Source organism: Ranitomeya variabilis, chromosome 7, assembly GCF_051348905.1.
Source record: "Ranitomeya variabilis isolate aRanVar5 chromosome 7, aRanVar5.hap1, whole genome shotgun sequence".
NCBI lineage: Eukaryota > Metazoa > Chordata > Amphibia > Anura > Dendrobatidae > Ranitomeya > Ranitomeya variabilis.
Genome location: NC_135238.1, coordinates 41,307,523 through 41,321,105, shown reverse-complemented (window position 1 = coordinate 41,321,105; position 13,583 = coordinate 41,307,523). Strand labels below are relative to the sequence as shown.

At 39.9% G+C, this 13,583-nt stretch overlaps 1 protein-coding gene across 2 annotated transcripts; it reads left to right on the top strand.

Moving 5' to 3' along the window:
* Positions 1–2,481: 2,481 nt before the first annotated feature.
* LOC143784907 (parvalbumin, thymic CPV3-like) lies at positions 2,482–12,649 on the top strand. Of its 2 annotated transcripts, none has more exons than XM_077273535.1 (5): positions 2,482–2,551; positions 4,057–4,122; positions 7,294–7,426; positions 9,724–9,833; positions 12,406–12,649. In XM_077273535.1, exons 2-5 carry the CDS (start codon positions 4,062–4,064, stop codon positions 12,429–12,431), a joined length of 330 nt encoding a protein of 109 aa, XP_077129650.1. In that variant the 5' UTR covers positions 2,482–2,551; positions 4,057–4,061; the 3' UTR covers positions 12,432–12,649. The 2 variants fall into 2 exon arrangements, with proteins under 2 accessions (XP_077129650.1, XP_077129651.1); XM_077273536.1 differs by having other exon boundaries at positions 2,486–2,554; positions 4,055–4,122.
* The last annotated feature ends 934 nt before the right edge of the window (positions 12,650–13,583 follow it).

The following is a 13,583-nucleotide window of genomic DNA, read 5'->3' as shown; positions in this document are numbered from 1 at the left end:
ATTTTTACTGAGCCACTTTTGACTTGTGACATGGTCTCCATCATGCTTGAAAAAGTCTTGTTCATCACCAAATTGCTCTTGAATGGTTGGGAGAAGTTGCTCTTGGAGGATGTTAGATCCAATCCTTAATACAGGACAGCGCTCTTAGTCAAAACTGTGAGTAAGCCCCTTCCGTGGATGAAAAGCAACAGCTCACATGAATGGTCTCAGGCTGCTTTCCTGTTGTCATGACACAGGACTCAAGGCAGCGATCAACTTTTCTTCCCCGAACAATCATTCTTCCAGATGTCCCAAATAATCTGAAGGTGTATTTATTAGAAAATAACTTTACCCCATGCTTCTGCAGTCCAATCTCTGTACTTCCTCCAGAACTTTGTTTTGTCCTTGATGTTTTTCTTGGAGTGAAGTGGATTTTTTGTGGGCCTTCTTGACATCAGACCAGCCTCCAAAAGTATTTGCCTCACTGTGTATGCAGCTCCACTGACACCTGCCCGCTCCATTCCTGAGCAAGCTCTGCATTGGTGTTGAACCAATTCCATAAGTGAATCCTTCTTGGGAGCCTTAAAGCCTCCTTCACAGCAATTGAACTTCTCACTTTGATGTTCTTCATGATCTGATAAATGGTTGATCTAGGGAAAATCTTACAATTAGCAATGTCTGTGCCAGAAAAGCTCTTCTTATGTATAGCAGTGATAATTGCCTGCACTTGTTTACTTGAAGGTAACCATATTTAATAGAAGGACAATGATTTCAAGCATCAGCCACCTTTAAAGCAACCAGTCTGCTCACTATAATTCAATCAGAATGAAAGTGACATCAGCTGCCTTGTCCTTAATAACACTTCCCCGTGAGTTAACAAGAAGATCAGATTACTGAAATGATGTAAGCCGCTCATTTTGTGGCAAGGCTGAAAATCGGTGGAAATGGGCTTTTTTTGTTATATTATTTTTCATGGCAAGGAATGACATTCCATTTTAAGTGACAAAGAGATCCTATCCCTCCTTTTTCTAAAACAAACTTAAACGCCCTTGATAATAATATATACATTGCTAACGTGTAAAGACTCTTTATCAGTTACAAAAGTTCTGCGCAGGTCTTGAACTAGACCAGGGATCAGAACTGAGAGCCACATTCAGCCCCATATGACATAGATCTCTTCTTCTTTGCTCATTGAATATTTTTATGGACAGTGCAAAAATTGCTATATAGCTTGAAGTGCTATGAGTTACAGTCACAGAATACTACATTTACACCCATTAAGAAAAATTTAAAAAATACACATATTTGGTATTTTTGGGTTCAGAAATATCTGATCTATCAAAATATAAAATAAATTAATCCAACTGGTAAATGGCGTAATGAGAGAAAAAACTAAAAAGCCAGAATTATGGGTTTTTGGACGCCACAACATCGCAATGAAATGCAATAAGAGGCGTCCAAAACATCATAACTACCTCAAAATGGTATCAATAAAAACATCAGATCAGGGCGCAAAAAATAAGCCCTCACTCAGCACCAGATACTGAAAAATGAAAACGCTACAGGTCTCGGAAGATGGAGACAAAAATTAAATTATTATTTTTTTCAAATGTCCGATTTTTTTTCATCACCTAAATTAAAAAAACTATACGTGTTTGGTATCTGTGTACTCATACTGACCTGGAGAATCATATTGCCTGGTCAGTTTTATCACATAGTGAACAAGGTAAATAAAATCCCCCCAAAACAATTGTTGAATTGAATTTTTTTTTTGCAATTTCAACGCACTTGGATTTTTTTTTCCACTTTTCCAATGCGTTATTTGATAAAATTAATGGTGTCATTCAAAAGTACAACTCGTCCTGCAAAATAACAAGCCCTAGCATTACGCTATATGACCAGAAAAATAAAAACGTTATGGCTTTAGGAAGAAGGGGGTGAAAAAACGAAAAAAAAAAAAAAAAAATACACATTGCGCTCAGCTGTAACTAACTTTGCGAAACTTTACTCCAATTAGTAAACTTGTAATTAAGGGGTAATTAAGTAAACCTTTATATTGTACATGCATAGAAAATGGATTCCTTCCTTTCCGCTATATGTGAATCTCTTACTTTCCATTGTGAGACCCTTTAGCTGAAATTTTGACCCAAAATTAAAGTAAAATCTGAATATACAAAACACTATAATAAATACACAATACATATATATATCTATTGGGTTCAGGAACAGATACAATGTATTTGACCCAAGATCAGTCGAAGGAATAAACCTAACTTTGGTATTGGGATAACGTTATCGATAACAATGGACATAAAACAATTCTTAAGAACGAACCATATAACAGGTCCATGTGTATTCCATGCAGGTATAAATAGCAGAGGTTGATTAGTTGGGTAAGAAACATGAGCTTGTCACCAAATCTTGCACTTGATCCCTGAATTGGTAACCCAAGTAACACTTATTGTCACCTGTGGAATCCTATATAAACCAGTCTTTTTCCTTCCATTTCCAGTTCTATCACCTTACCTGTTCTCCGCTCCTACAGCCATCCTCGTCCTCGACAATTCAAGATACGGTAAGACGCTCTCTACCCTTCCTGGTGGGTTAGAATATAGATGTAGTTGTATCTTCTTTTTTTCATTTTTCATTTCTTTCTTTTTTTTTTCCTTTTCTTTTGTTTTTTTTCATATTTTAAGTACATACGCCTAATCAATAATTACCTTAAAAAAATTATATTTGTATCTATAAAAATAGTATAAAAGCTGAGATACATTTGACTATGCTGTTAACAAAACTTTGACAGTAATTTAAATATAAATACATGCTTTTTTTGTTTGTATAGAAAAAAGTTTGTCAACTTTTGCCAAAAAACGTACATATGTAAAAACTGTTTATAACTAAAGGACGACCATAAACCAATAGCCTGTTACATAAGCCTTCAAAATATAGATTGTATTTTTTTTCTTTTTCAAATAACATTTTTAATAAAAAAAAAAAGTATATTTTATTTACTTACAGAGATAAGAATCTTTATTATTTCTACTATATTACTATTAATTATAACCATGAATTTTAGGGGCAGGCAGTAAAACGTAGAACTTGCTCGTGCTATCCGCTCCTTTCCTAGGTAACTGGACAGACTGGGATTACAGGGGGTTCGTTAACCCAGGCAATGAGTTGGACTCTACAAAATTAAAAATCCTTCCTTTCTTGGGAAAGGATAGAATTTTTTATTAGGGGGTAAACTGAAAAGTTGTTTGTTTTTAGAATCGCTTTGTCATTTTAAGCATTTATGGACCCCTTTAAAGGGTTCTTAAGGATATGTATCTTTATTTATTAAAAGAATTTGGAAGTTGTGGGTGACCCGCGCTGCTGATATTGTCTCCAATTCATGAAAGGTATCAGTGCAGTTTATTCTCCACGCGTTTCGCATTGTTCTTACTTCTTCAGGAGATCCACAGAGATTGCTCCCCCAGGGAAATTAGTTCTCTTATTTTTCACAAAAAGAGCTTTTGATTATCGTTTGTAAAATAGAGAAAAATATATATTTCCTCCACCACACACTAAACTGAGTCTATACATGCACTTCTTTCCTCCCTCCTATACTATGAAGTGTATGAAACATCCATACACTGTACCTACAGACCTTATTACTGCGCGATTTGCACAAACAGTAATAAGAAGGTAGCTGGGCAATGTTGCATTTTTTTTTTCACAAATATAGTAGCCTTCTTAGGAAGGTCGCATAAAAACAGTAAAAACATATATCCTACAGAACCTTTTCATATTATAATAAATAAACAAAATCTCATCATTTCGTTCATTTATCCCCTATAGTAATGTAGAATTTTTTATTAATTCTGTTTCTTTTGAAAAGTTCCAATTTTGAAAGAATAGTTTGCAAAAAAAGATATTAATTAGTTCGATCTAATTTAATGAGCAAGTTATTGATCTAATTAAAAAGGGACTTTTCGTGATAAAACCCGAGTCTTATAAGGGGAGCGGTATAGAAGGACTTTTTTGTGAGAGCTCGTATATTACTTATGTTTCCTACTTTCATGGTGTCTCTTAACAGATTCAACATGACCCTCACCGATATCCTCAGCGCTTCCGATATTGCCGCTGCCCTGAGAGAATGCCAAGGTAAAGTCAAGATTTTGTTATTTTCCTAATGTTCCATGAAACAAAGAAAAGCAACATTCCAAGTCTTCCCTAGGAGGGATAATGTACGTTTCTAAACATGTTCATCCAATGGAAGGCAGTGACCTATTTCATACTGGGACACAGGACACCAAAGTAAAAAAACCAAAATGTGCGTATGCTGCTACGCTACTCCCTACAATGAATAGGTCCTGATGGAAAGGTTGGGTCTATGCGCCTGGAGCTTTCCTGGTCATACACCGCAGTTCACCAGAAGCTCAAGGACTTGTTCACGCACATTTCTTTCAGTACGTGGGCTTCCCATGTGGCCCCGTGGGGTGCACTTACAGTGGGGCAAAAAAGTATTTAGTCAGTCAGCAATAGTGCAAGTTCCACCACTTAAAAAGATGAGAGGCGTCTGTAATTTACATCATAGGTAGACCTCAACTATGGGAGACAAACTGAGAAGAAAAAATCCAGAAAATCACATTGTCTGTTTTTTTTATCATTTTATTTGCATTTTATGGTGGAAAATAAGTATTTGGTCAGAAACAAACAATCAAGATTTCTGGCTCTCACAGACCTGTAACTTCTTCTTTAAGAGTCTCCTCTTTCCTCCACTCATTACCTGTAGTAATGGCACCTGTTTAAACTTGTTATCAGTATAAAAAGACACCTGTGCACACCCTCAAACAGTCTGACTCCAAACTCCACTATGGTGAAGACCAAAGAGCTGTCAAAGGACACCAGAAACAAAATTGTAGCCCTGCACCAGGCTGGGAAGACTGAATCTGCAATAGCCAACCAGCTTGGAGTGAAGAAATCAACAGTGGGAGCAATAATTAGAAAATGGCAGACATACAAGACCACTGATAATCTCCCTCGATCTGGGGCTCCACGCAAAATCCCACCCCGTGGGGTCAGAATGATCACAAGAACGGTGAGCAAAAATCCCAGAACCACGCGGGGGGACCTAGTGAATGAACTGCAGAGAGCTGGGACCAATGTAACAAGGCCTACCATAAGTAACACACTACGCCACCATGGACTCAGATCCTGCAGTGCCAGACGTGTCCCACTGCTTAAGCCAGTACATGTCCGGGCCCGTCTGAAGTTTGCTAGAGAGCATTTGGATGATCCAGAGGAGTTTGGGGAGAATGTCCTATGGTCTGATGAAACCAAACTGGAACTGTTTGGTAGAAACACAACTTGTCGTGTTTGGAGGAAAAAGAATACTGAGTTGCATCCATCCAACACCATACCTACTGTAAAGCATGGTGGTGGAAACATCATGCTTTGGGGCTGTTTCTCTGCAAAGGGGCCAGGATTACTGATCAGGGTACATGAAAGAATGAATGGGGCCATGTATCGTGAGATTTTGAGTGCAAACCTCCTTCCATCAGCAAGGGCATTGAAGTTGAAATGTGGCTGGGTCTTTCAACATGACAATGATCCAAAGCACACCGCCAGGGCAACGAAGGAGTGGCTTCGTAAGAAGCATTTCAAGGTCCTGGAGTGGCCTAGCCAGTCTCCAGATCTCAACCCTATAGAAAACCTTTGGAGGGAGTTGAAAGTCCGTGTTGCCAAGCGAAAAGCCAAAAACATCACTGCTCTAGAGGAGATCTGCATGGAGGAATGGGCCAACATACCAACAACAGTGTGTGGCAACCTTGTGAAGACTTACAGAAAACGTTTGACCTCTGTCATTGCCAACAAAGGATATATTACAAAGTATTGAGATGAAATTTTGTTTCTGACCAAATACTTATTTTCCACCATAAAATGCAAATAAAATGATAAACAGACAATGTGATTTTCTGGATTTTTTTTTCTCAGTTTGTCTCCCATAGTTGAGGTCTACCTATGATGTAAATTACAGACGCCTCTCATCTTTTTAAGTGGTGGAACTTGCACTATTGCTGACTGACTAAATACTTTTTTGCCCCACTGTATATAGTGCTGAGCAGCTCACCAACAGGCTGTAGGCCAGACACCGTACATCACACGTACCTGTGTGACTGGCGCCCAATACAAGCCTTATCCCAGTGCATTTATTATACTAGGTCACCACCCCACCATGAATGGTCGTTGTGTGAGTGGTCGTTTCATCAGTATTGTGCACCTATGATGCCCCCGCCTTTACCATGGAGGGTGCTGCATCCTGTAGTGCATCGGTCTTTATTCTGTGATGTTTTTTGAATTTTAAGTCCCTTTCAGTGAATATTTGTTAAATCTGATGTATCTTTATACTGGCTAGTCTTAGTTTGCGCCACCTATTAGTTGACTTACTTTGTGCCAGAAATTTGTACCTAAATTTTGCCACTCGGTATTATTTTTTTAGATTATTATTACTCTCCAGCGCTTTATAGACATTATCATTTCTGTCCCCGATTGGGCTCACAATCTAGATTTCCTATTAGTATGTCTTTGGAATGTGGGAGGAAACCGGAGAACCCAGAGGAAAGCCACGCAAACATGGGGAGAACATACAAACTCCTTGCAGATGTTGTCCTTGGTGGGATTTGAACCCAGGACCCCAGCGCTGTAAAGAAACGGTGCTAACCACTGAGCCACTGTGCTTCCCCCACATATACATCCCACTCTATATACTCCCAGCCACAACCACAAAAAATATCTGAGAACATAATAAATATGGTGCAAGTCACGAGAGACAGTTTTTGGATAAAGGGTTTCCGTTTTGAATCAGATCTTCACATCAGATATTCTACATTTTTCCCGTTGGTGATTTTTGAAATTACATGAAATCTTCTTATAAAAATGTATCATGTCTGAAAATATGTTCATAATAAGAGTTTATTAACAATCAGACGGCCATATAAATCGGACGGGGATCGCAACCCAATCCTCAGACTGGCCATCGGCTGCATAGAAATCCGTGCTGTAACGCTCGGGTAGGGAGAGCCGACGGCCAGTCCGAGCATTGCGCTGGGTTCTATAATACTGTGTCGGAACGGATCAGTGGCTAAGCAATGTGCCGCACCGCTCCATTCATTCTCTGCGGGACTGATGGAAAAAGCGGAGTGCAGTTACTGCTCCGCTGCGGCAGGATAGTGTAGAGCCATGATTTGGGGATCCTTGGTGATAATGTCGGGAATAATTGATAAAAAAATACTTACGGTAAGTGTTTTGTTTTTTTTTTCCTGTGATTTTCAGCCCCTGAATCCTTTAATTTCAAAAAATTCTTCCAAACTTGTGGACTGACTAAAAAGACTGGAGCTCAAGTGAAAGAGGTCTTCAGGATTCTAGATGATGATCAGAGCGGGTTCATTGAAGAGGAAGAGCTCAAGTAAGCCGTAGTGCGTCTTATACAGATATATAATGCTAATATCACCAGGACAGTCATTATTATTAGCGATCCTAATATCACCAGGACAGTCATTATTATTAGCGATCCTAATACCACCAGGACAGTCATTATTATTAGCGATCCTAATATCACCAGGACAGTCATTATTATTAGCGATCCTAATATCACCAGGACAGTCATTATTATTAGCGATCCTAATATCACCAGGACAGTCATTATTATTAGTGATCCTAATATCACCAGGACAGTCATTAATATTAGCGATCCTAATACCACCAGGACAGTCATTATTATTAGCGATCCTAATATCACCAGGACAGTGATTATTATTAGCGATCCTAATATCACCAGGACAGTCATTAATATTAGCGATCCTAATATCACCAGGACAGTGATTATTATTAGCGATCCTAATACCACCAGGACAGTCATTATTATTAGCGATCCTAATATCACCAGGACAGTCATTATTATTAGCGATCCTAATATCACCAGGACAGTCATTATTATTAACGATCCTAATATCACCAGGACAGTCATTATTATTAGTGATCCTAATATCACCAGGACAGTCATTATTATTAACGATCCTAATATCACCAGGACAGTCATTATTATTAACGATCCTAATATCACCAGGACAGTCATTATTATTAGCAATCCTAATATCAACAGGACAGTCATTATTATTAGCAATCCTAATATCAACAGGACAGTGATTATTATTAGCGATCCTAATATCACCAGGACAGTCATTATTATTAGCAATCCTAATATCAACAGGACAGTCATTATTATTAGCGATCCTAATATCACCAGGACAGTCATTATTAGCGATCCTAATATCACCAGGACAGTCATTAATATTAGCGACCCTAATATCACCAGGACAGTCATTATTATTAGCGATCCTAATATCATCAGGACAGTGATTATTATTAGCGATCCTAATATCATCAGGACAGTCATTAATATTAGCAATCCTAATATCATCAGGACAGTCATTATTATTAGCGATCCTAATATCATCAGGACAGTCATTATTATTAGCGATCCTAATATCATCAGGACAGTCATTATTATTAGCGATCCTAATATCACCAGGACAGTCATTATTATTAGCGATCCTAATATCACCAGGACAGTCATTATTATTAGCAATCCTAATATCATCAGGACAGTCATTATTATTAGCGATCCTAATATCATCAGGACAGTCATTATTATTAGCGATCCTAATATCACCAGGACAGTCATTATTATTAGTGATCCTAATATCACCAGGACAGTCATTATTATTAGCGATCCTAATATCACCAGGACAGTCATTATTATTAGCAATCCTAATATCACCAGGACAGTCATTATTATTAGCGATCCTAATATCACCAGGACAGTGATTATTATTAGTGATCCTAATATCACCAGGACAGTCATTATTATTAGCGATCCTAATATCACCAGGACAGTCATTATTATTAGTGATCCTAATATCACCAGGACAGTCATTATTATTAGCGATCCTAATATCACCAGGACAGTCATTATTATTAGCAATCCTAATATCATCAGGACAGTCATTATTATTAGCGATCCTAATATCACCAGGACAGTCATTATTATTATGACAAGCTTAAATAGGTTGACCATTCATTTTTAATTGATGGCTGGATAGGTCATCAGTATCTGATCAATGGAGGTGCAACAACCGGCACTCCCGCCAATTAGTTTTTACCGTCGCCGGATTGAAATTCTCAGATGCTCCTGGAGCACAGAACCTCCGTCATTTCTATAGTAGCCGCAGCCGGGTACACAGTTGTTAATTTGGCTGCAGTGTAAAGTATGGGGGACACATAGTCTGAACTTACTGTTTAAGGGGGTAAATGCAAAAAGCTTGTTTTGAATAATTAAAATGTCATCAATTCCCAGTATTTAATTACAGGGCTCTAGCTAGGTTTATTAGGTGAATCTGAAAGGTCTGCCCCCATACAAAATTACAAACTCCATAGACAATATTCTTTATAAGCACTTGGTATTTGGACGTGCCCCCATAAATCAATGGCCCCAATAACATACTTTGCCCATTTTGGCTCTCCGTGGAACATCATGGCCTTTTTTCTGTAGTACAGAGGTGATGGCCCCCTGTAGGGGAACATTCCCATCAGACGTGTATCCTTCGGCGTAGAATGTGATGGTGGAAACAGTGAGGTGTGGGAACACATAGGAAATCTTCATTATTCACAAAGAAGCTCACATTATTGTATTTCCCCCCCCAGGTTTTTTCTCCAGCGTTTTGAGCCAAGTGCCAGAGTACTAACTAACACAGAAACTAGAGAATTTGTGTCTGCTGCCGACCACGATGGGGATGGGAAGATCGGAGCTGAAGGTGAGCAGTACACATCACCATCAATTTAGATAGTAGCGATGAGCCGATGACCGCACAAAGCTCACATTGTCTAATCTGAAGACATATCTGGACCCATTCTTCGCATAAACATCCAAAGAACATCAGCTCCTCCAGGAAACTTTTTGTACATATGTAATAATGTCCCCATCCTGGTATAATGTCTCCCATCCAGGGCCCTTTCCTGATATAATGTCCGCCATCCTGCCCCCCATCAGTCCTAATGTCCCACATTCTGGGCTCTTTTTTGGCATAATGTTCCCCATCCTGGTATAATGTTCCATCATCCTGCCCCTCACCAGTAATAATGTCTCACATTCTGGACTCCTTCTTGGTGTGATGTCCCCCATCCTGGGCCATTTTCTGGTGTAATTTTCCCCACCCTGGGCCCTTTCTGGTATAATGTCCCCCATCCTGGGCCCCTTCCTGGTATAATATTCCCCATGTTGGGCCCATTCTCAATATGATGTCCCCCGTTGTGCAGCTGCAGAAAAAGAACAAAGGATTGTCCGTCTGCGTGTACTGCAGTGCAGGGAGCCAGCGGGTCTCTGCGCAGCAATACATTGCAGCTGAATGTGCTTTTACACATGTACATCCAGCTGAACTAGACGCTGGCATCGATGGGCACCCCTCCGGCATGGGCCCGATCTCACCCTCTGTGACAGCGATTGACACGCACCTGGTTGTAGAACCCTTTGAGTTTATGGCAGCATTCAGTCTTTTAGGGTAGGAGTCTTTCAGCATGGAACATCGAGAACTGGCAATTGTTGCCCACACTTCCTTGCAGTAACCCTCCAAATCTGTCAAGACTGCGTGCACAGCGCCCTTTTCAGGGCATCTACAAATTTTCAATTGGATTCAGATCTGTACTCTGGCTGAGCCTTTCCAAAACTTTGACCTTCTTCTGGCGAAGCCATTCTTTTGCTGATTTGTGGGTATTCTTAGGGTCATTGTTGTGCTGAAAGGTGAAATTCCTCATCTTTTTAGCAGAATTAATGTTTTGATGCAAAATTGACTGGTTTGGAACTGTTCATAATTCCCTTCATCTTGATTAAAGCCCAAGTTTCAGCTGCAAAAAGGCAGCATCAATATATAATATGGCCCCCACCATGCTTCACTGTGGGTATGGTGATCTTTTGGTAATGTGCAGTGTTGGTTTTGCACCAATCTTACCTAATGGAATGATGGCCAAAAAATGAAATCTCTTGCCTGATTAGACCATAACACACTTTCCCATGAGCTTTTGGTAAACGTTTAGGTTTTGTCAAAACTTTGCTGGGCTTGAAGGTTTTCTTTGCAAGAAAAGGCTTCCGTTTTGCCATTCTGCCCTACAGGCCCGGCAAATGAAGAATACAGAAGACTGTTGTCACATGTAGTACACAATCAGTACTCCTTCAGCTCCTTTAACGTTGCTGTAGGTATCTTGGCAGCCTGCCTGACCAATGTTCCTCTTGTGTTTTCGTCATTTTGTTGAGCGATGTCCAGTTCTAGGTAATGTCACTGTTGTGCCACTTCTTGAAGATCGTCTTCACTGTATTCCATGCTATACCTAAGGCTTTGGAATATTTTTTGGACTTTTCTCCTGATTTATAAGTTTAAAAAATTAGATCCCTTTGCTGTGTTGTAAGCTGTTTATGGACCATGGCTTTTTCTGTAAAATGCAAATAAGAAAATTTCAAGAAAATCCCACTAGAACTGCTAAACTTTATATGATCTTAATGAGAATTACCGTGAATGATGGCAGCTGTGTACTGACTACTTAACATATGTGTGAATGGCTAATTCTGGACACAATCACAGTAAACTATGAGATTTTTTACACTTACGCAACCACATTATTTTAGCTTAGTTATTTTTAATTTTACACTTCGAAATTTTTTAAGTTCTTTTTCTCAAGTGATTCGTACAGATTATAGGTGACATTAAAGGTGGAAAAATTATTTTTCTTGATATGATTTTTTACATGACAAAAACCTGGCATTTTTAATAGGGGTGTGTAGACTTTCTTTATCCACTGTGGAATATTTTACATTCAAATGGGGGGTAACTTTCACATTACTTTTCTGTTACAAATAAAATCAGAGTAATCTGTTGCCGGAACCCATACAAATCAGTGAGCAGCAGTGGAATCTGCCTTCAAACGTTGATATTTCCTGCAGTGCCACTGCTGGTGAAATTAGGTATTACACCGTTCCGATTTAAATCAATGAGCTGAGGATGTGATGGGCAAGAGATGGTCTTTCTTGCTAGTCTAACTCATGATGGGTCAAAGCGACCATGAGATTGGGGCCCCATGTTCTGGAGATCCCAGGTGTGTCATCAATCCCAATATTATAATTATGATACCCTGGTTAGTTTTTTTAAGAGGTATCTGAAATATCTGCCTCATCAAAGCAAAAACCTAGAAAGGTGCAGAAACCCGGGAGACAGCATGAGATGAGAAAAGCCCTTTAAACATCTTGGTTTATGATGTTTCTTACTGTACATTATTCTACTTATTATGGGATAAAATGTTGATGATGACGACCCAACCCTTTGTCTTCGATGCTTATAGAATTCCAAGAACTGGTTCATTCCTAAACAAGATGTGGATTCCAGGCGTGCACACAGCTCAGTGAACTTACCAAGGAAAAACCCGAATGTAGAAGACGTAATAAGGAGCGCGTCACACCACCTCCATGTCATCCCTCAGTGAGGGAACATAGGAACCAGCTTGGTGGATGTAATGATGTCGGGTGATGTCTCATGTGGAATGTACTGATGGTCACTGAACGTATCGATGGAACAATAAAACATATACAACTTATCTGTGATTGCGCCACTCTGCTTATTGATAGGTATGGGTAGAGCCTAATCAAGGGTGACTAATATATAGGCGCTACAGACGCCTACTATGCTCATACAGCTGTAGCCAAAATTGACGGTCTTTGTAAACTTATATAAGGCCCCGAAATCCAGGTACTATTTATAATACTAAAAATAAGAAAAAAAAAACTGAGCCGTACCATAAGCTGGTAGACATGTAAAGTGTAAGGCTATGTTCACATGTTGCATTTTTGCAGATTTTTAAGGTATTTTTTATGAAAATTTTCAGCTGCGTTTCACAGTACCAGCAAAGTCTAAGACCTGTCCCACATGTCCAGATAATTCCAGTACCTAGAGATAAGCGCTGTCCCCTGCATCTGGTGCTGAAGCCGCCATTCATTTCTTCTCTCCAGCAGCGTTCGCTGGAGAGAAGAAATGAAAAATCATTTTTTTTGGGGTGTTTAAAATAAAGATCCCTGTCCCCATCCCCCTCCCACCCCCTGTTCGCCCGCCCGCTGAAAAAAATACCCGGCTCCCTCGAAGTGTCCTCTCCGCGCCGCAGCTTCTCCTGTATGAGCGGTCACGTGGTGCCGCCCATTACAGTCATGAATATGCGGCTCCACCCCTATGGCAGCAAAGAAATGAATGGCGGCTTCAGCACCACGCTGGGGGGACAGCGCTTACTGTAGCGCTGTCTCCTGCACGGCACACGGACCGCACACGGACAGCATCCGTGTGCGGTACGTGTTTTACATGGACCCATTGACTTTAATGGGTCTGTGTGATCCGTGCGCTCCCACGAACACTGACATGTCTCCGTGTTTTGCACCCGGACACACGGTCCGTGAAAACATGCTGACATGTGCAGAGACACATTGATTTTAATGTGTCTACGTGTGTCAGTGTCTCCGGTACGTGAGAAAACTG

Excerpts from the sequence above, each read along its gene's own strand:
- LOC143784907 (XM_077273535.1), top strand. The coding sequence starts at position 4,062 with ATGACCCTCACCGATATCCTCAGCGCTTCCGATATTGCCGCTGCCCTG. Across the intron at positions 4,123-7,293 it reads TGCCCTGAGAGAATGCCAAG|CCCCTGAATCCTTTAATTTC; the intron begins GTAAAGTCAAGA and ends TGTGATTTTCAG. Across the intron at positions 9,834-12,405 it reads TGGGAAGATCGGAGCTGAAG|AATTCCAAGAACTGGTTCAT; the intron begins GTGAGCAGTACA and ends CGATGCTTATAG.